At 50.7% G+C, this 21,001-nt stretch overlaps 1 protein-coding gene across 12 annotated transcripts in view; it reads right to left on the reverse strand.

Moving 5' to 3' along the window:
* The window catches only part of PLXNA2 (plexin A2), a 205,508-nt gene that overhangs the window by 95,390 nt on the left and 89,117 nt on the right, over nucleotides 1-21,001 (reverse strand). For 9 of the 12 annotated variants that reach the window (XM_035722087.1, XM_035722088.1, XM_027610550.2 and 6 more), the window contains exon 4: nucleotides 15,015-15,149. In XM_035722087.1, coding sequence (XP_035577980.1) covers nucleotides 15,015-15,149 — 135 coding nt within the window. Of the gene's footprint in view, nucleotides 1-4,908; nucleotides 5,055-7,452; nucleotides 7,553-11,640; nucleotides 11,945-15,014; nucleotides 15,150-21,001 lie in introns of those variants that run through there. The other 3 variants (XM_027610557.2, XM_027610558.2, XM_027610559.2) reach the window with 3 other exon arrangements.

Consider the following 21,001-nt stretch of genomic DNA (forward strand, 5'->3'; position numbering starts at 1 on the left):
GGGATGGCTCGGAGTTCTGCTGGGGGCATACGAGCAAGGACACAGGGACGTGGCAGCAAGCGGACACTCTTTCTACAAGTTCAAAATACCGGCATGGTTCTCGAGCCTCGAGTCTGTTTTTCCTTCATCTAGGGAGGCTGTTAGTGAGAGAGACAGCTCCTTGAGATGAGATGGCTGGAGGCTGAGCCCAGCAGGCCTCAGAGGCTTGGGAAAGGCCCGGGACTACGGACAACTGTGGGATGGGCCAGGCGGTGAGTGCGGCCAGGCCATGGCAGAGAGCCAGATGCCAGCTTAGCCTGGCTTCCTGCAGAAATCTGCTGGGCCTCGGGAAGCAATCTTGAATCGAGCGGTGGCTTGGTTTTTTTCTGGCTCCTCTAGGAGCTTAGGCTTTTCCTGTGGTTCTGGAGATAGGATCAGTCATGGTCTACGTGGCCCGCCTTTCTTAGAGCAACCCGACTCCCTGCGAGCCGGTCTCTAGCGGCTAGTGAGCTAACAGCCGCCCAGTGCTGCCAGGGTGGGGCCAGGATGATGCAAGATCTTTTTAACAAGCTACTGTTTCTTCAGTGTTTGCTATGCGCCACGTCCTACGCTCAGTGTTCTGGCGTCACCAGTTTAATCCCTGCAACAACTCGATAAAGGAGACTCTATCATTACTGACAATTGATCTGAGAGGAAACTGAGGGCTTACATTCAGTAATTTGGCAAAGGTCAATTTAGTAAGAGGTGGGGCCAGGATTCCAGAGGTGCTGCACAGAACCTGCCCTTGCACCCCTGCCGCTGGGCCCCCCAGCAGCAAGCAGGTAACACAGAATGGGTTCAGAGGGCCTGGAATCCCCTTGCCTGCGCTGCCTTCCTGGGAAGCCACAAGCCCTGCTCTGACTTCCTCCTCTGCTACTCCCCTCCCCTGCCTCCAGAGTGCTCCTGGAAGAAAGCTCATGACAAGGGATGCAGGCACACTGTGTCCTGGGCCCAGGGACAGGTGACCTTTCCAATTCAGCACCTTTATAAATCTTACCTAATGAAGTTAAGGGGAAAAAAGAATTAATGAATAAATGAAGGTTAAATCATTCCCTGCAGAAAATTGATGCTGACAGCGGGGGCCAAGAAGAAAGCTTGGAAAGCAGGGAGCTGACTTGCACAAGAGGCTTTTAAAATTCCTTTCCCCGAAATTTGAGGGAGCTGTGCGGCTGGCCAGGCCCCGAGATGGGCCAGGAAGCCTCTGGGACGTCCAAGGCAGATGGCCTGAGGGCAATGGAGCAAGAAAGCCGTACTCTACCTAGGGTAATTTTTTTGGGAAGCCAATTTGGGTGTTTTTGATATACAGACATGTGCGTGTGCAATGCACACACACACACACACAGACACAGACACATACACACACTGTATACATACTGTATACATAGTTAACTCCTGCAGCTAAGCAAAGCATGGGCACTTTGGGTCTGCCTGGCTCATTCCTGGCCTCCCGGGGCCTCTGTGGAATGTCTTTTTGTCAGCACCCACTTGTTAGTCACGTTGGTCTCCTTGTCACCACCCTCAAAGTCCACCCCCATAACCCCGGGGCTGCACACCTCAGCCCAATTGGCTCAGGGGGTCACGGGGTGATGGCATGGCTGGGCCAAGGGAGGAAGAGGAAGAAAAGCAGAAAGAGCCTCTGGCTAGAGCAGGCTGGGGGCCAGAAGGGGATGGAAGAGGAGATGCACGGTAAAGCTCACAGGGTAAAATCTGGGTTGGGGCCTGGGAGAAACATCCACTCTTCCAGGCAATGCTGTGACTCACTGAGTCTCATCTGGGCAGGTCACTGGCTCACCTAAACCGACCTCCTTTTGGCTCCTTGGTAAAATGGGACCAAAGAGAAGGCCCTACAGAAGAGGATCAAAGGCAAAAATCCTCCCTAGTGCCAGCACCAGGAAGATTCTGCTTCTTCTTCTTGTCTGTGTCCGCAGGCTTTTAGGAATCTGATCATGAAGACAGGGAGGCTCCAAGGGACCGGCAGAGCGTGCCCACCCCGCGGTGGGATGGGGGGCACGGGAGGCAAGAAGCTGGCGCTGGGCTGGTGGACGGGTGCGAGTGTGGAGGGTGGGCTGGAGGCAGGGGGTGGGGAGGCAGAGAGACCTGGGCTGACTACATCAACCAGTAAATAAAAGGTCACGGTGATTTTTCCAGGCACCCAGGGAGAAGCCGGCAGAGAGCTGTGTGGACGACAGGAGCTGACAATTGGCAAATGAGCCTCTGCAGTTATCCGTTTCCCTGCCTTATTCTCGTCTCATAAGACAGAGGCTAGAAATGGATGCAACTGGCAGATGACTTAAGGATGAAAAATGAGCAACATGTTAGTTATGGGGGGCTCAGTGGCAGTGAACCAGGGAGCTCGGGAGTGAACCTGAGAGAAGGAGCTGTTTCCAGGGTTTGGCTCCTGCTCTGTCCCAGTCACTTTGCAGGGCTCCGTCATTTAAGCTCAGCAACCCTAGAAGGCAGGTATTATGGTTTTCCCCACTTTACAGAAGAGAAAACAAAGGCTTAGAGAGGATAAGCCAGGCCCTGCCGAAGAATGGTAGAGCCAAGATTTGAACACAGGCCGATCTGCCCCCAAAGATGAGCTCCTTACACTATCCTACAGTGTCTCCTTTCCACGCGCTCTCTCTTTTCTTGTCTCCTGTCTTCCCCGCCCTCTCTTCCTAACTTTCAACAAGTGTTTATTAAGCCCCTAGTAAGGGCCAAACACTGCAGTATCTCTTGGGGAGACAGAAGGGGCCCAGAGAGGCAAGGTCTCTGCTACCAAGACATGTTGTTGGAAAGACCTAATGAATGAATGAAGCGGCACCGTCTCTCTCTTCATCTTTCCCTGAACCTGAGATGAGCAGAGGTTTCCCCCCCCCCGCCCCGTATAGAGAAGCGGCCGTCCTGAGTGGCGGTGCGGATTGGCATGATCACAAAGGGCTTCAGTGGTGGGCTGTGACCCGCCCTGGCGTCCTTTCTCTTGATGGTGCCTCTCAGATCCCTGGCGCGCGGGGCGATGGCGGCGGGGCGGGGGGTGCTGCTGTCAGCGAAGAGGAAACGCTGGGAGCTTGGGGCATGATCCTTTTCTCCTGAGTTCTGTGGGGCAGTAGCAGGGGCTGAGGGAACCTGAAGCACCTTCTCTTGGGTGGAGATAAGGGCAGGTGGATTAAGTCTACCTGAAGTCCTCTTGCCGCCTGTGAGCTATAGATAGTCTTCGTGGACTGATACCTCCTAACCCTTGCCTTCAACTCCAACAATATCAAATCTGGGGGACTATTCCCTGAATATGCTGAACTTTTTCATGCCTCTGTGCTTTCCTTCACTTGAGAAATACTCCTTTGCCTTCTGCTCCACTTGGTGAGCTCCTCCCCTTTCATGAGTCACCTAGAGCAACACCTCCTCCAGGAAGCCTTCCTTGACTCACAGACTGTTGGGTAGCACCCTCTCCTGCATTCCCAGCGCTCTGCACACTGTATCGCAATACTGTTTCCCTGCCGTATGTGTGATTTTTGTCAGAACGAGCTCTATGCTCACAATAGGTCCTCAAAGGTTTGATAAATTACTTGGAAGCTGAGTGGTTAACTAAGACATTGTTCTCAGCTCTGTTCATTTTTCTCTTTCCAATCTTCCTCCTGCCTGACTCTCATCTCTGCCCATTTCCCTCTCCTCATTAAACATGACTTGAGGGACAGAGGCTGAACCCAGACTATTTGCTAAGCCACCAACAGCAGATGACACAGCCAGTTCTCCCTCCACCTGGTGCAAATTTCAAACCCCAACCTGTCTGCAGAAGAGGGGGGTGGGAATAACCAAGAGGGGGAGTGAGGAAGGTTGCTCTGTGCAGAGTGGCAAAGGCTCCAGGAATTTAACTGTGGGGCACGCAAACCATGAACTGGGGATGGTGCCTGATGTGGGGTCCCAGAGCTGGGCAGGCTACAGAAAGATCAAAGGGCCAGCTTGGAAAGTGCAGCCAAGTGGGGCTCCGAAAACCAAGCAAGCCTGAGGAGAAGGAGCACAGACCTTCTCTCCCCCCAGTGAGCACAGCCCTGACCTGTGGTCTGAAGGAGCCGTGTAGTGTGGATATACTTCCGCACTCCCAGAACACACGGGAATGCCTGCTCTCATCTGACACATGTCACATACGCTGTTCTCATAAGCACACACACTCCCAGACCCAGGTCAGCCTCTGTCCCGTACAGGCTCGTGGCCAGAAAGGAGGCGCTAAATGTCATGGCCACGGGAGACATTCAGAGACATTTTCTCGATAGGGAAACTGAGGCTCCAGTTGGCCTGTGCTCAGACACACGGGGGAAACTCCAGGGATTAAGAATTCTAACTTACCACTCCCCTGTCACTCTCCTGTCACCCCCCACCACCCCTCCACCACCCTCCCCACACACCTCCCTGGCAGCTCCCAGTTGGGTTCTAAAGGTCCCTAGGACCAGCCCCCGAGAGACCCGTTGTCTGACGGGTAGCATGTGTAGGTGGCTGGCCAGAACTCATGGGCCCTGAGGAAGAGCCCCCTGTGTTTCGGTAAGCCTGGCTGAGGAGCGCAGAGGCCATTGTGTGGAGAAAGCGACCCGTGGTCAGCTTCCCATCTCACGGGAACCCTATGCTCATGGGACCTCACCTGGGTAAAGGGCCCGAGCCCTGGGTACGAGCAGCCAGCGGGAGTAGGGCCCAGCTCCTCCCCCATCCTTCATGGGCACCCAGGACCCCGGGCCACAGAGGAAGGAGCCTCAACGAGTGGGCCTAAAGGCAGCACCCACCTCTCGCCCTCTCCGGGGGGGGGGGAATGTGGAGAATGGATGTGCACCTCAGAAGGTCAGATCCTGCTCCTCGTAAGGGTTCACTGACTTCCCCTCCCCACCCTCCCCCTTCACTGATGCTTGGTGCATCTCTTGGCACCTCCGACGCTGTATCTTCACATCACAGCAACTGTCCTGCTCATCAGTGGATGGAAATAACTCCTCACGACGGCTCCTCTGGTGTTGCCATCTTTTGTGTTGATCAAAACAACAAAATGAATCAGACTTGCAGCGTTTGATTGAAGCCTAATTGGAAATCCAAAGTGGCACTAAATGTTATGGTCTAAATAAAACACATTCAATTACAGAAACCCAACACGGGGAGCATGAGAGCGAGCTCCGGGCAGGAGCTAAAAAGCAGGCTGCGGAGTTCTGGGGCATCACTGAGGGGCTGGATGAGTCTCAAGATGACAAGCACAGAACCCAAGAGCCCAAGAACCCCCGCTTAGGGCAGTGAAGGCATGGATACCCGTTCGCCTGGTTCACACTAGAGCTGCACGGGATAGGCTGAGTCGGGGCCTCATGTGTTCTAGGCCTGCTCTCCTTGCAAAGAGGGCCGGCTGTGGATGGGGGTAGAGAGAGTACAGGGAGTCATGGTGTCACCCACTGGGGCCTCCCTGGTGGTGGGGTGAGGGCAAGTAGGGCAGGAGCTCTGCAACCACACCAACCTGCACCTCCACCCCAGCCCTGCCTCCTAGGAGTGGTATGAAGGGCCTTGCTCAGTTCCCTTAACTTTGAAGAGCCTTGCTTGTGTGTCAAGTGGGGGTGATAATGCCTGCCTTTCAGGCTTGTTGTAAGGAGTCCAGATAATGCTTGTGAAGCCCGTGGCCTGCCGCACAGGCCAAACTGCAGCTGTACCCTCCTCGGGCAGGGCACTTTCTCTCCATCCACCCTGCCCACCAGAGCCATCTCCCGGGATGGTCCACGTAAGGCCCCGGGCTGCGCTCGCTTTCCTTTGTTGGTTTTGAAGACAAAACAGCGCACTACTCCGGTCTCCTTGGGGGTGTCAAACGAGGACTTTTGAGTCCGTGCTGGTCCCCTGAAGCCTTTAAAGCCCATGCTAAACCTTTCCTTTAATTGGGAACCCCGTGGAGAGGGAGCAGAAGGGGAGGTGCCTTGCGCCCACACGCGGCAGCCAGGGGGCGCTGTCTCAAGAAGCGGGAGGTGTGGATTTGGCTTCAGAAAGGTGGGGTGGAGTCCTGGCTCTGTGGTTAGCCGGCTTGGTGGCTCTGGGCAAATGACTTAGCCAGACTTGAATTTCAGTTTTCCTATCTCTAAAAGAGGCAAGGACAATACTACTTCTCCCATGGGATTGTTGGATTAGCTGAGGTCATGTTTGTAAACTAAAATAAGAAAAACAACCTGAATGTTAGTTAGATTTCAACACATCTTAAATAAAGTAGAGGTGAGAGGCAAGGCAGGGTGGTTAATTTTCTTTTTTAGGTGTGGCTATATGCAGAGCATGATCTGCAGGGCTGGGCCTGGTGATTATGCATGGGACACAATCATAAAAATATAATTATGGCTACCACCATTTATTAAGCAGGTAATATAAGCCAGATACTTTTCAGAGTGCTTTTTATGTATTAATTTATTTAATTTAATCCTCAGGCAGATGCCATAATTATGCCCATTTTACAGATGAGGAAACTGAAGTACACAGAGGTAAAGCAACTTGCCCCAGGTCACCGCATAGCAATAAGTACTGGAGCCAGGACTCGAACCTCAACAGGCAGGCAGAGTCTAGAGCCCACACTCTTCATGGGGTCAGGAAATTGCCCATCATCACCACCATCTGCTTCCTCACGTTCCGGTTTGAGAGACCTTCCCTTCTCAAGAGTCACTTCCCCCTCTGGTCTCCTGTCCTCAAAGAAAAGGCCGCTCTTCACTCGATAATCCCTGAGGTCTAACCAGCTCTGAATTGCTGTGTCAGAGAGAGAATGAGTCCTCTGTCGGAGTGACCCCGAGAAGAGAAAGACAAGGACGGGCCTCTCTCCCTGGTTGGCAAGCACACCATACGTCTCTCCGCTACAGCACTGCTCACTTTGTATTGTAATTTACCTACACGTGGTTCTTCCCCACCAGAATGAGACCTCCCTGAGGGCAGGGATTCTATTTTATTTACTGCGACACAAAAGCACACTTAACAGTGCTACCGTTGCACTGAAAAGAGCAGAAAGAAATCAAGAAGGTACCTATCTCCAGACAGCCCTGTTTATAACATTTTGCTGGAATATTACTTAGAACGACTGCCCTACCTAGATCTGCATATGCAAATGACTTGTCAGTGGACAGCTCTATGCATTATACATGGTAGACACTTAACGGTCTGTTGAGTGAATGAGTCTAGGTATGCAAATGATATGCAAATCTTTCCCTATTTTAATTTGACCCTCGGGAACATCTTCAGTGACTCTCTTGGGCCCAGGTTGTTTTTTAATTTTTTTTAATTGAAAGTCTTTAAAGACAACCAGTTTTCTTTCTTGCCTGTGCTGAGGGAAGCCGTTGTCAAGTTGGGAAAAGAATGCTGGGCTGGACCAGGTTAATTAGGATTAATTCTGCTTCTCCTGCTCTTTCAGGGGAAGACATCAGCAAGGGACTCCCCTCTCTGGGCATCAGTTGCCTCACCTTTAAGAACAAGGGAGTGGGTTTCCTGCTGGCATCAAGACACTATGATTTCCCATCTCTCAGTCACAGGAACATCATCCTGGGCAGGCAGAATGTCAGTGTTCAGCACTACCTGCCTAGAAAGAGAAATCAAATCCCTTGCCAAGGATTAGAGAAAGTCTCCAGCCCCCCTGCCCATTTAGAGAAATGAGTTTTTTTGGCACTAGTTCTCCCAGCCTGGGCATTGTGTTCAATCATTTCTTTCCAAACCAAAGGATTTTAAAATAAGAGGCTGGAGTTTTCTCTCTTAAATACAACAAGCCAAGCGTCTGATTAATAGGGTGGGTTTGCATTTCCTTTCTCTCATGTGAAAATATTTATTAGAAAAATGTTCCAATGAGAATATTAATAGCCAGGGAATCAGCTCTGTGTCAGCTTCTTTGTTCCTTGACATTTGAAATGGGGGGTGGGGAGGGGGAGAAAGAAGGAAAATCAAAACCCAGGCTTGCGGTGGTCACCTTTCCCCGGGCCCCCTCCCCCAAGAGGCAGGATTCTGCCCTTCCTTTGGGAAAGGCACTGAAAGGAGCAGCTTAGCTCTTGGGCCACACTGGGGTCCCCGTCCTTAACCAGAAACACATGTGCATCAAAGGCTTGGATTGCAAGTGACACATTTGAAAACAAAAGTGCAGCCGAAATTCGCTTATCCTCACTTTCCTAATCCGCAAACTCTGTAATTCTCCCCAAAGCCCCTCAGGCTCTGCTACAGTCCAAGCCTGTTCACATCCTCTCCTCCCTCCGCAGCTCAGCCCAGGTCTCCTGCTCCCCCCCCCCCCCCGCCCCGCCCCGGCAGAGGGAGGGCTCCTGTTACTGAGACCCTGAGTGCCTTATAAAAATACACCTTGGCACGCTCTGCCTGCGCCCTGGGAAGCCTTATCGCCTGGACTAAACAAATGTGCACAATCAAAATAATAGTCTGAGTTGTCAAAATAAATGAGTTGGGAACATCTGGAAGTGTGGCTCCCCACATTTTTTCCTTCCCTTCCTCAAGCCTTTAGATGCCTTAGGGGTCTGGCAGCTCAGTGGCTCCGGCCACTTGGACTAGTCCGAGGCTACTCAGACTACTTCCGAGTCACAATAGCCCCTTTGAAAATGCTTATATTTGGTGCTAGGTCCAGGTTTGCAGTAGGTAGGCCCTCCCCCAAACCAAGGAAACCCAAATTAGTTCTCTGCTTAGCCGAATGGACACTCCGGGATGGCATGCTGGAGGGGCATGGCCAGTCCTCCCCACCCAGCACACCCCTTCAACCAAGGCCCCTTCAACTGAGGACCAGGGAAGGGGTCTCTCCTGCCCATGAGCCCCTCAGAGAAGGATGGCTTCACAGTCTTCCCAAATGATTTTTGTTTCTGTTAACTCCAGGCCAAAGTTCTTCTTGCTCCAACCCCCTTGAACTACTAAGGCAGGAATAGTTAAAAAGTCAGTTTCCTGTACGTATCCACAGGATAAGTCACCACGGCCCTGCGAGCCAAGGTGGGGCACCCCGGAGGCCTGCCTTCCGAGGGGGCTGATGTAATATTGCTGCAGAGACACTGCCTGGGAGAACCCTTTAAAATTGTGTGCCAGTGTCTGGGCAATTTCCTGGCAGTGTGATCCTGCTCCTGCTGGATTCCCTCAAAGGCTTGCACGAAGCACTTTCCGAGCCCACATTTAATGTGGGCTTCATTTAGGACCTAACGCAACCTTTAGCAAATCAACAGTAGGCTCTAGAGCTCCTGGCACTTCCCTGTGAGTTTTGGGAAATCAAGCCAGTTCTGATGACTCTGGACTGGGGTGTTGGGCGTGGCCTGACACTGAAGGGGCAGCTAACCTGTTCAGTTGCCTGCTGGGCCTCCTTGTTCTCATGTGGGGTCAGGATGGGTGATCCCTAAATTCTTAGCAGCTCTGACCCTGGGGGTCCGGAAACCACGTATGTATCTTCCCTGAGCCTTGTCTCGCAAAGTGTGCTCATGGGCCACCGAATCAGAATCACCTAAGGTGACTGGCTGTGGAGAGGTGAAGAGGCAAGGAGGAGAGACAGCGATGTGGCTTCTGAGGCTGTGTCATAAAAAAGGCAATAATTCTATCTTATTTGTGGGAAGGCTCACTCTCTGAGTCCTGAGCTGCCACGATCTGCCATGCTCAAGAAGTCTGACTCTCGGGGCCACCATGCTGTGAGGAAAGCTCATGTCCCATGGAGAGGCCTTTTCTGAGGCACTCTGGTCAACGGTCCCAGCTGAGCCCAGCCTTCTAGTTCCCAGACAGGAGAAGCTTCCAGATGATTCTAGTCCCTAGAATTCTGAGCACCACAAGTCATTTGTGTAGTAGAGAAGAGACAAGCCCTCTTCAATGTACCACGTCTGTGTCCCTGACTTCCATAGTTTGGGAACATAATAAAAAGTTTGTTTTATATCCCAGAATTCTGTAGTGGTTTGTTATGTAGCCATAAGTGACCAGAATGGTGAGCCAACTACAGACAAACACAAGGTCATTCGGAACTGGGGTCTGACTGCCCACTACTTGGAGAATGGCAGCCCCATCTTTTGAGACCTGCTTTCCTTACCCATAGAGACCAAAAATGAAAAGCCCCATGGGTAGCCCCTTTCTGGCCATGTGTTCACACATGCAGCCAGACAAGACCCTGAGGGCTTGGGGCCTGACCAATGCTCAGGGTGCCCCTCCCTTCTCTCCGCAGAGGCCTGCAATACTGGCCTCCTGGGCCTCACATCTGGGCCCAGGGCTGCCTCTGCCTATATCAAGGGGAGTGGGACTGTTTAGTCTGCTGGGCACATTCCTGGATTTGTAAAATAAATAGCAGATTATGAGCGACTTAGCCTGATGCTGTCATTGGGCCAGGCCACAGGCTTCTGAGCCGTCCCTTAGGAGGGAGCAGCAGGAATGGAAGGTTGGAGGTGTTTGACTTGGGAACTCTGTCCCAGCCATAGTTTAAGTGGAGAGGCTTCTAGCCTTCTCTGGGATTCCAGAGATCTTCTAATAATAAGACTGATAACAGCAATGATGATAATAATCATACCGCACACTGAAGGCACTGTGTGTCAGACACAACGGTTACCATTACTCGGCCCATTATAAGATGAAGAAACTGAGGTTTAGTGGTGTGAGATCTCAAAGCTGAATGTCTAGCAAGTGGCTATGGGTTAAATGGAGATCAGTCTGATTCTCAGGCTCCAGGTCTTAACCACTACACTATATTGCCTTCCCAGGCTCTGAAATAGAGAGCTGCAGCCCATGCCCCCACCCACCCTAACACACACACACACACACACACACACACACACACACACACACACACACACACGTGCGCATGCATGCCCCCATCGCCAGCCTTTCTGCTGTTCCCAAGGCCCTTTCCAGCCTGCATGGAGCCATTCTCCACTGTGACTCCCTTTTTCCATTTCACTCTTCGCTGGATCATTTTATGCTTCTATTCCCTCTGCTAATTCAAACTAATTAAAGTATAAAATAGAATAATTGCTTCCATCCCCATACTCTTTCCCATCCACACTGAAGACAGAGTTGTAGTCTTTATCTGGGAGTGGCCAACCTGACAAGTTGGGTGGAAACTGGGGCTATCAAGTTTCTTTTCATCTTCTCGCTCTGTTTTGCACTTGGCTCATTGCCTGATTTTCCCTGGACTTGCTGACTGACTTCCATTAGACACTGAGGATACGGGAGAACTTGTATTCACACCCACAGCATCTGTTGATCTGCTGTTGAGGAAGCTGGGGCGGACTTTCTAGGGAAGAACCAGGCATCCTATCTGTGGGGCACCTGGGCAATTAGCAGGATTGGGAAATCAGTTCCCAAATGTTCCCCTGGGACTGGCTGGCCCTGGATCTATTAACAGTCCATTAACATTGGCTTGTTAGGCAGTGGCACTAGCAACCCAACACTTCTTACTAGTCCTATTTCTTAATTATGCGTAATTAACTGAGAGAGGGGGAGGGAGTGAGAATGAATGAGCTATACGGGATCGTTGGAGCTCTGTAAGGAGATGCAAACCTCTCCAGGCAGAACTTGAGGCTGGAGACTTGGATCTACACTCCCATGGTGCCAAAGGATTGGCACCAAAACAGGTGCCATGTTTTGGGGAAGCATCAGGGGGACAGAGAGACAAGAGGTGGGGATGAGATGAGGGCTGGGATGACAGCAGGCTGCTCAGAGATTTATTAGAAAGTGAGGGGAAGCCCCATTCCCATGATGTCTTGTAAGGTCTCAGGTCTTTCAGGAACCTCCGAAGTCTTTAATCACTGCCTCAAAACAGGAATACGCTTATCCTTAACCAGCCAGCATTTTCCCTCTTTCTGCAGTGGTCATCGTTCAGGGAAGACGTTCACGTGGGCACCCCTGGCCTCATACAACTCTTGTTCCAAAAGTTCTTCATTTGGTCTAACCTCAGGCCTGTCTACTGTAGTTTTAGTGTTGTCTTCTGGATATGGAGAAGAGTCTCAATACCAACACCTTAGAGAAGCCTCTTTAATATGAAAGGGAGTGTAGCGTTAGATTTGTTAACTGTATCTCTAAAAGGGAGGAAACTGAATCTCTGAGAACTTAAGAGTGTAAGCCATCCAGCTCGTTAGAGGTGGGTCGGGACTAGAACACAGACCCCCGGGCTCAGCCTAAGGCCTACTGGATGTGCCCCACAGCCAGTTTACTTCCCCTTAATCATCACTCATGGTTACCACCCTCCTGAGCTGGAATCATAGAGGCCTGAGAGCTGGAAGGGGCCATACAGAAACTCAATGATCAAGGGTTTGTGTGGCATGTGAGGCCGTGGGAAAGAACCTCCCCTCTGCTGAATGGAGTCTCACGTCGACCCGAGTGAGGCACAGTGAGGCCAAATGACTGGCCTAATGCCATGTGGCTATGAAATGTTGAGACGAGATCCAAAGCAGAGCCTTGGACTTCAGAGACAATCCTATTATCTGAAGCAACTATTTCATGACCTGGGAGAGGGTCATGCTTCCAGATCTAGCAACAGCTGGACTAGAACCCAAGCCATCCAACTCCATCTTCATCACCACCCACTAAACTGTTTCTTGAAAGATGTCCGAGCTGTCTGTGAATATTCTGTACTCAGAGTTGCTCGGCCTCAGACAGATGGGCCCACTGAGCTGTTCTTGGCCCTCATCCCTGGGCCCAGCCCCAGGTGAAATCACCTAACTACCTATTTCTACACGATTTACAGCTCTCAGGGTGACAGGTCTCAGAGCTCTGCCACAAATCCCCCGTAGACTCTGCCCACTGATCACAGCTCCACCTGGCATGGGGGGCTCTCTGGACTGATATCTCACCTGACTGGAGACAGCCCCATGGCATTAACCCCAAATTCTTGCCATGTCTGCTCAGTGGGACTGGCTACTACTGAAGCCCTCTGTTTGGTGCAGATTGTAACAAGAATGACACAGCTGTGGCAGAAGATGAGGACAAAGGCCAGGAGATTTAGAAATAAGCTATGTGGACACTTGGTAGACCCAGGACTGATGCTCTCACAGGTGACACCGGATATGATCTCAGGAGGTCAGCCCAGTCCCTGAAGGCCACTCAATAGTCTCAAGCTCTGACTCAGGCCCCTCTCCTCTGGCCACATTTCGAATGTAATTTCACAAAGCATCCCATTTGAGAAATAGCCAAAATCTGAGCCTTGGCATATTCTCAGTTCCATTAAGGCCTCACTGATCACTTCTATTTGCTGTCAGTGCTTTTCCACCACACCAGGCTCAGAGAACCCAAGAAAGAGTTTTTACCCAGTTACCTGCCTGGTCCTCAGCCATACATAATGTGTTCTGAAAATATCACATATATTGGGGGTCTGTTGGATCCCTCTGACCAACATTTTATCCACCTATCTGGACTGCCATCTATCCATCCATCGCCTTGTCTGATTATTATCCTGCAGAAGCATCTAGAATGGTGTTCACCAAATGTTAACATGGTGTTACATTTTGGGCAGACCCGTCTGGGGACTCACTGCTATTTTCTTTTCTGTGTGTATTGCTGGAATTTGCATGGTGAGCATCTACTATTTCTGTTTAAGAAATAACCTTATGTCTATAAATAGGAAAAGGAAGAAAAGGCAGAATATTTATAGGCTTCAGTGGGATGTTACAGGTAACTGGCTATTTGTCTCCCTCCCTTGTTAGACTGTAAGCAACTTGAGGGTAGTGGCCAAGTCCCATTCATTTTAAAGTTTTCCCAGCACACTATTCCCGAAAAATATATTCCCAGTAATGGGCTTTGTTAGGGCCCACGGACTGTTTTATTAGAACGAGACATCACTGTTTATTTCCAACTGTCTTGCCCACCGTAGGTTAGGCTAAGCCTCCTCCAGCTCCGCCAAATTCCCATCTGCACCTGTTTATGCCTCACCTGCAGGGGCCATATGAAAGAAGGTAAAAAGACAGGTGGGTTCAAGGGGGTCTGGATATAATTTGCATGCAATCTGCATATTATTTGTGTCATCTGTTCTCAAGAAGTAATTTTTGAGTTAGAGCTGCATCACTGCTTCCCTGAACGCTGTCATGTGCCCATTTGTCTCTTTGTTTCGCCCTCCATTCTTCCCTCATCCCTGGATTCAGAATTCTTACATTCAAAAAAAAAAAATGAGGGAAAGAGAACTCTGGGCAAGGTGGTGTTCAAGTACACCAGGAATCTTTGCGGAGTATTTTGGGAATGACAAACACTCAAGAGCTGGGAGGCACCTCGTGAATGCTCACTGGTCTTCCAGCCCAGCATCCTTGTCTAGCCTAGGGTCTAGCCTAGGTCTTGGTCAATGCCAAGACCATGCTCCTGGTGAACAACAGTAGACTCACTGACTGAACGAATGGAAGGAACCAGCCTTTCTTAAGGTCTTTGCTTTGCTTTTTGCATCCCCATTAATTTGTGAATCCTCCGTTTTCCCTGCTTCTCTTGCCCATCACCAGGGCTCTCCTGCATCTACCTTCTGTTTGCTCACATATATTCAGAGCAAATACACTCCGGGGGGAATAATGCTCCATCAGAGAAGGTGGGGAACCTGCTCAATGGTTACCCCGCAGAGGGTAGAAGTCTATTTCTCAGGCCAACTTTGGCTTCCCGGAGCTGGCCAGCTTCTTCTGACATCAGTCTATGACTCAGACCAAGATTTTTATCTCCTTCTGGGGCCCTGTCTTGGGTCTGTCTCTCCCAGGATCAGGTCCAGCGAGGAGGCCTGGATTATTTACACTTCTCTGGCTCCTGGAGCAGCAGACTCTGTGGGCCTGGGAGCTGTAAATCTACCTCCTAATCACACCAAACTGCTCCATGCAGTCTGGCCTGTTCTTGCGGGGCTGTTCATCACGCACTGAGACAGGGGCTGTGGCCTGGAGAGAAGCTCCGGGAAGTGGCTGGCCCCAGTTTTTTCTCTCTGGCTCCCTGCAAAAGCCACCAAGGACTCTGCCTCTCCCTGAACCCCTAGGCCACAAGCCCAGAGGTCTCTCTTGTTCGAAGAACAGTTTCTGAACAAAGGTCACAGGTTATCAGTTACTCCTGGGCTTTGAAAAGAAGGGATGGGTGTCAGCACTTACCTGTCTCTCAGACATGATGTACAGGTAACGCTCATCAATGGAGAAGGCCATGTCCCGGAGGATGGGGCTCCCATCTTTGAGCACAGAGACCATCTCGTACTGGACCCCTCCATGGGGGGGACCATCAGCTCGAATCTGAGAAAGAAACAAGGCACCCTCAGCATCTGTACTCAGCAGTCCCCTGCTTTGGCCTAGAGCAGGTCACTTTCCTGAAGTGCTTGTATTTCCCGAAGATAATTCTCCCCACCCTACCCCCAGTTACTACTCTGAACCAAACTAGGCTTCAGGGAAGGTAGAAGTGCTTTTCAGTTCAAACAGTGGGCTGTTTGTTTCCACGAAGAGAGGTCCTTTCCCAAGTGGTCTGAGTGTGCCAAGTCTGGGATTTCTGATGGTGGGTTCATTTGTGTGTGCATATGTGCCCTTAGGGGCAATTCTGAATATCCCAATGTGGTTATTGTTGCGTGTGTCTACATATATTTACAGCACTGTGTGGAGGGTGTGTGTGTGTGTGTGAGTGTGTGCTTGTGCACACTTACTGGTGTTTGGGGTAGGAGAGTCAACATCTGCTCACAGTGTTTCTGTCTCAGGAGGGTGAGGAAGAATGGGTAAACAATCATATAAACTATTAAAAAGCTGGTCATCAAGAGATTCAAGATTTTAGAATCTCAGGAAGGTCTTTCTGCCCCCAAAACATATCCCCATATGTGTGCAAATTCACCCTGGGATTTTGGGGAGCCAGGAATCCTGGATCAGACTCTTAGAGCCCAGCTCCGGATAATAAGTCAGAAAGAAAGGACTCAGACACCATCAAGTTCACTGCTCCTCAGCCCTGGCTGCACATCAGAATCGTCTAGGGAGTTTTAAAAGATACAAATGCCAGGGCTGAATCCATTAATCAGAATCTCTGTGGGTGTGGCCTGGGCATCTTCTTGGGGATTCAAAGCTCCCCAGGTGAATCTGATGAGTGGCCAGGGTCTAGAAGCAGCGATGGAGTCCAGTGGTTTTCAAGGCTGCATGCCTTGAGAATCAGCTCTGGGGGCTTGGGAAAACACATTGCTGAGCCTGCCCCTGGAGTTTCTGATTCAGGGGAAATGAGGCTTGAGAATTCTCACTTCTAACAAATTCCCGGGTGATGTGGAGGCTTCTGGCCTGTGGATTCGAGAGGGCTAGTCTAAGCTCTGTGTAGACTCAGGGGAAGATGGTCCCTAAGGTCATACAAAAAGCTAGTGTCCGGGAGTCTTGGGTTTGAATATGCTCCTGCCTTCGACAGGTGACCAATAATCCCCACTCTGGCTTGTTTTCTCTGTCCTCTGCCCATCTACACCCCCTCTAGCTCGAGCCCTATTTCCTCCATGAAGCCTTCCCTAATCTCTCCACCACACTAATTGCTCATCACCCTGATGCCTCTTTTTTTTTTTTGTCTATCAGACATTTTGTCTTAGGATTATAATCAATTGATCTGTCCATTGTGTATGTACTAGCTACCACGTATTGACTACCCACTCACATTGTTCTCTAATTGCCTCACATGTGCGTAAGTCTGTCAACACTGAAGGCAAGGATGTGTTTTCTATTTCTCTAATAACCCCCTGAGGACTCGAATGGGGTCGGGAACCTGGCTGGTGATGGATAAAACGGGATGCTTGAGAAATACTTGTTGAAAGGACATGAACTATGAACCTGCTGATAAAGTCTCATGAACTCTAGCGCTAAATCAAAGTGAGATTCAAAGGCATTTTCTCTGGAAGATTGTAGGATTCAGGTTGCCCCCTCCCCATTCACATTCCCTTTCATTTTTTCTTGTACTTCTAACCATGTCTTTCCCTCTGCCCATTGCTCCCACCACACCAGGAGCTCCTGAAGGCAAGGACCATGCCTTATTCATCCCAGGGCCACGCTCAGTGCCTGATGCCACAGTAAATTCCCCTTTGCCCTTCTTCTGCCCAGCTAGTGGCTTCCTGCATTCAAAGCTATTGCATCCAGGGGAGGGGCTTGGGGGTTCATTTAATTCATTCTCAGAGAGTGGAGGAAGACTCTGGGGTCAGCAATGATGTCGTGAGGCTGAGGTTACTTGTCCTCTACCCCAGTGCAAATATGGTTGTGGATTCAAGCAGAGGGAAGGGTTTCTACCTGGGAAAATAACTCACAATTAAAAAGGTTCCCCTTAACATTTGAAGCAGCATTCTCTCTTAGATGGACAGATCTGAAATTTCCTTGGGATCCTTCCAGAAATATAGTAGTTTTAGTCAATAAAGTTCTTGGGCTATTGCAGAAAGTAAAGAGAAGATGTGATAGTCTTGGCTTCTGGCTGGCTTGACCTCAGTTTTCCATCTCCTTTATATGGGGGAGTTCAGGCTCTATTTCTTCCTTTAAAGGGGAACTGGTCCAGGGCTTCTCATCACCCTCCCTATAATGCCTGCTTCTCTTCAGGGAGATTTAAGTCTCCTCAAGGTACTGGCTCCGCCCAGGAGCTGTGGAACCAGTACCCTCCCTCAGGCCCGACCCAAGATCTCCCTGCCCCGAGAGGCTAGTTAACCTTCTACCAGCTGGGGCGGCCTCCTCCCCATGAGCCTGGGCACCTGCCTGCCTCCCTGGCAGGGCCTGGACACAAAGTCAGAAGGAGTAACTCCACAGGCCTGGCCTTCCCTCTGTGGTCCCTGGGACGAGATGGTACCCACGGCCGGCTTGGAGCTGGAATTGAATCAAAGTCAACTTACCATCACACTCTCTGCTGCATCCCACTTAGGACCAATACCAGCCATTAACTTTTTCCTGAATCAGAGATATACGCAGGTTTTTTTCTTTTTCTTTCCCCATCTGCAACCCCAATCTTTTAACAAAGCAATTGAAGCCAGAATCAAACCTACCTACCTTTCAAACATCAAAGCTAAAACCAAACCAGAACAGAAACTGTTCTTGGTACTGAACCTGAATGAGGCGATCCTATTTCATTCAGTCTAAATCCCTGGAGGGAAGAGCACTATTGCCCCCCCCCCCCCCACTTACTTCCTCATCCCATACTATCTGCCTCCAGCTTGTGTAACCCTCAGAGACACCTGCGGGAGGGCAGAGAAGATGGAGGATGCGGCAGGAGGCCAGGGGTTCAAAGGGCACGGGGCGGGGGGGGGGGGGCTGGCAGGCAGGCGGCAGGAGGGGCCAGAGGGGCAGCAGATAGCAGAGATCTTTCCCCTCCGTGACACCTTGTGCTCCCTCTGAGCTCGCACCGCAGGGGGCAGAGTGTAGGTCTGGGGCGCAGGGTTCCTGGATTTCTGTTCGGACTCTGTGCCTGGGCTTGAGTTCTGCCTAATGGTACAGTTTGCGTTCAGATCCCTCCCCTGAGCCTCAGTTTTCCCTTCTGGATAACAGGCCAAGGCGATCTGCTCGGTGCCGGCCACAGGAGAACCACAGTAGCAAGTACTAGAGCTGTAAGGGCTTGGGAGCTCACCTCACCTAAGCTCTTGCATTCCAGGCTCGTGGCTGGCCAGTGGTGGAACCGGGGCTCAGAGGAGAGTGCATGGCGGATGGAGACAGCGCCCCGTGACCACTGCCGGGGACAAGGGTCCTGCCGCAGGGCAAGCACACGGGTTCCCAGACTGCTCTGCCTCGGAGAGAAAGTTTTGAGGTTCAAAGTTGTTTCTGTCCTTGCCAGACACAGGATGGTAGTGGTGTGGTGATGACAGTCAGGGAGTCTCGAGCAAAGGTGGGATTTTCAAAAATCTGACCAATTGAGTCTATTCGGGGCTGTCCCAGAATAACCAAACTGCTGTGACACAGTTTTCAGCTTTCAAGCTTGTGGCCCCAGGGCCAGGTTTCAGTGACCACAAGGATAACAACGGACTGAAGTAGATCATGAACCTGTCCAAGAGAAGGGTGTCAGCAGCCCAAGCTGCACAGGGCAGGGGAGGAGCTGGGGCAGAGGAGGGAAGTGACACACACAGGGACACGCGAGTCACCTGAACATGTCTTTCTGGTTGGGCTCCTCCTCTCCTGAGAGGGCCTGGCCTCAGTGGGCACACAACAGCTCTGGAGGCCATTTTGCTTGGACAAAGCTCACAAGGTAGAATAAGAGGGCCAGTCTGCTGCAGTGGAGGGTGACAGTCTTTACTGAAACCCACAAAAGACAGAAGGTACCCACACTGTCTCGCAAGGAGATTCACGCTGGTTCTAGTGAGAATTCCTGTTGCGTAGAGCCCTGAACTGCAGGATGAGTGGCCGCAGGACCCTGCAACCTTCTCAGGAGGGCTTGGAACACAGGATAACTTCTTTTGCTTCATGGCTCAGCGTGGCCCTACCTGAAGGCGGGAGCACGGACCTGGTGAAATTTTGAAGGGTCCCATTTGCCTCAAGAACTTAATAACAGCTACTGAGCTATTGCTCTTACAATGTGCAAAGTGCTGTCGAAAGTACTTAACAAAAATCAACTCTCTTATCCTTACAAGAACCCCTGACGTAAATGTTCTTATTATTCCCATTTTACAGATAGGAAATTTGAGGCCTGGGAGAGTTAGGTGCCGTTCCCAAGATCACACAGCTGAAGGGCAGCAGGGCTGGGATTCCCACATACAGCCCGATTTCTCAGGCACTCTGTGACTCTCTTAGGAGAGGATAATAATGGGCAAATGGAGCTGTTCATCGCCGCCAGGAACAGAACAGACAGAACAGACCGAAAAGACTGAAAGTCCGAGTTCTCTCTTCCCCACCCTTCCTCTTTTGGACCCCAAGGCCCAGGCGGGGCAATCACCCATTTCCTGGAGTCAACAATAAACTCAGAACCTAATTTTGAGGGACCTTGGTTGGGGGCAAAAACTCAGTTTATCAGGGCTGTCTGTGGGGTAGGAGGATGTGAGGTGCAGTCCAGGGGAGAGCGACTGCCAGGCCCTCCGCGTGGGAGGGGCCTCTGCTAACAGAGAAGGAAATAGTAATCCTATTAGGGCTTCCCTTTAAACCACAGCTAGGCCTGTGCAGAAATTAATGACAGCCTCTTTACTTGAACATCCAATTCAAATCAGCATATCCAATTCCAATTAACTAGCTTACCTGTAGGCTCCTCCAAACCCTTTTTCTTGTGCCTCACTTTCTTCTATAGTTAACTCTAAATTATGGAGCCCCTGCTTGGGATTTGTCACTCTAATATCACTTTATAGGTAGTACGAGTAGTACAAGTAGTAATAGTATTTATTTATTTATTTGGCAAGACCTGCTGAAAAGCAATTGGGAATCTTTTTCTTCTTGGGCCTCTCAGTAGGAAACAGATTGGTTTGAGAGGCATCACCATGCCGAGGGAGGCACCGGTTCATGTCTTTAGGCCTGGGATCTAATCCCAGCATTCTCATTAATTGGCTATGTGACTTCAGGCAAGTCACTTCCCTTGTTTGTGTAATAGTTTCTGTAGCTGCCAAATAAGGTGGGAACTCCTGTCCTTATGAGCACAAAAAGGATGCTGGGAGAATGAAATGAGTTATTGGCTATGAATTTCAGGACTGTCCAATATCCGTTTATTATACGTCTGCCGTGAGCCAGGCCTGCGCTTGGCGCTGGGGATACTACCCCAGCTCCCCTTCGGAAGCCCCAGGAGCTGGGGAACGGACAAGCCCACCAGTCTTCACAAATACAGGGGCTACCCCTTGTGAGAGGAGTTTGCACCGGGGGGTAGGGGTGGGGAGCAGGGAGGCCAACACCCCAGGGAGGCTGGGGCATGAGGGAGGCCCTGAGCCGGAGACTTTCTGGGGAAGGTGATGCCTGAACGGATGAGCAGGAGTGGAAATGTGAGTTCTTTGGCTAATTTCAAGTGTGATGTCAGCATAAGCATGTTATTGTTATGTCTGAGCTCAGATTTCTTGGAAACTTGGTCTCTCAGACCTGAGTGTTTAGAGAGGATGAGACTTTTGATGTGCACTTATTGAGGGCTCGACAACAATTTCTGCAGGCCTTGTCACTTTATGTCCGAAAAGGCACTTTGGAAGAGGCCTTTATTATTTGGTTTTATC

Source organism: Zalophus californianus, chromosome 10 (assembly GCF_009762305.2).
Source record: "Zalophus californianus isolate mZalCal1 chromosome 10, mZalCal1.pri.v2, whole genome shotgun sequence".
NCBI classification, from domain to species: domain Eukaryota; kingdom Metazoa; phylum Chordata; class Mammalia; order Carnivora; family Otariidae; genus Zalophus; species Zalophus californianus.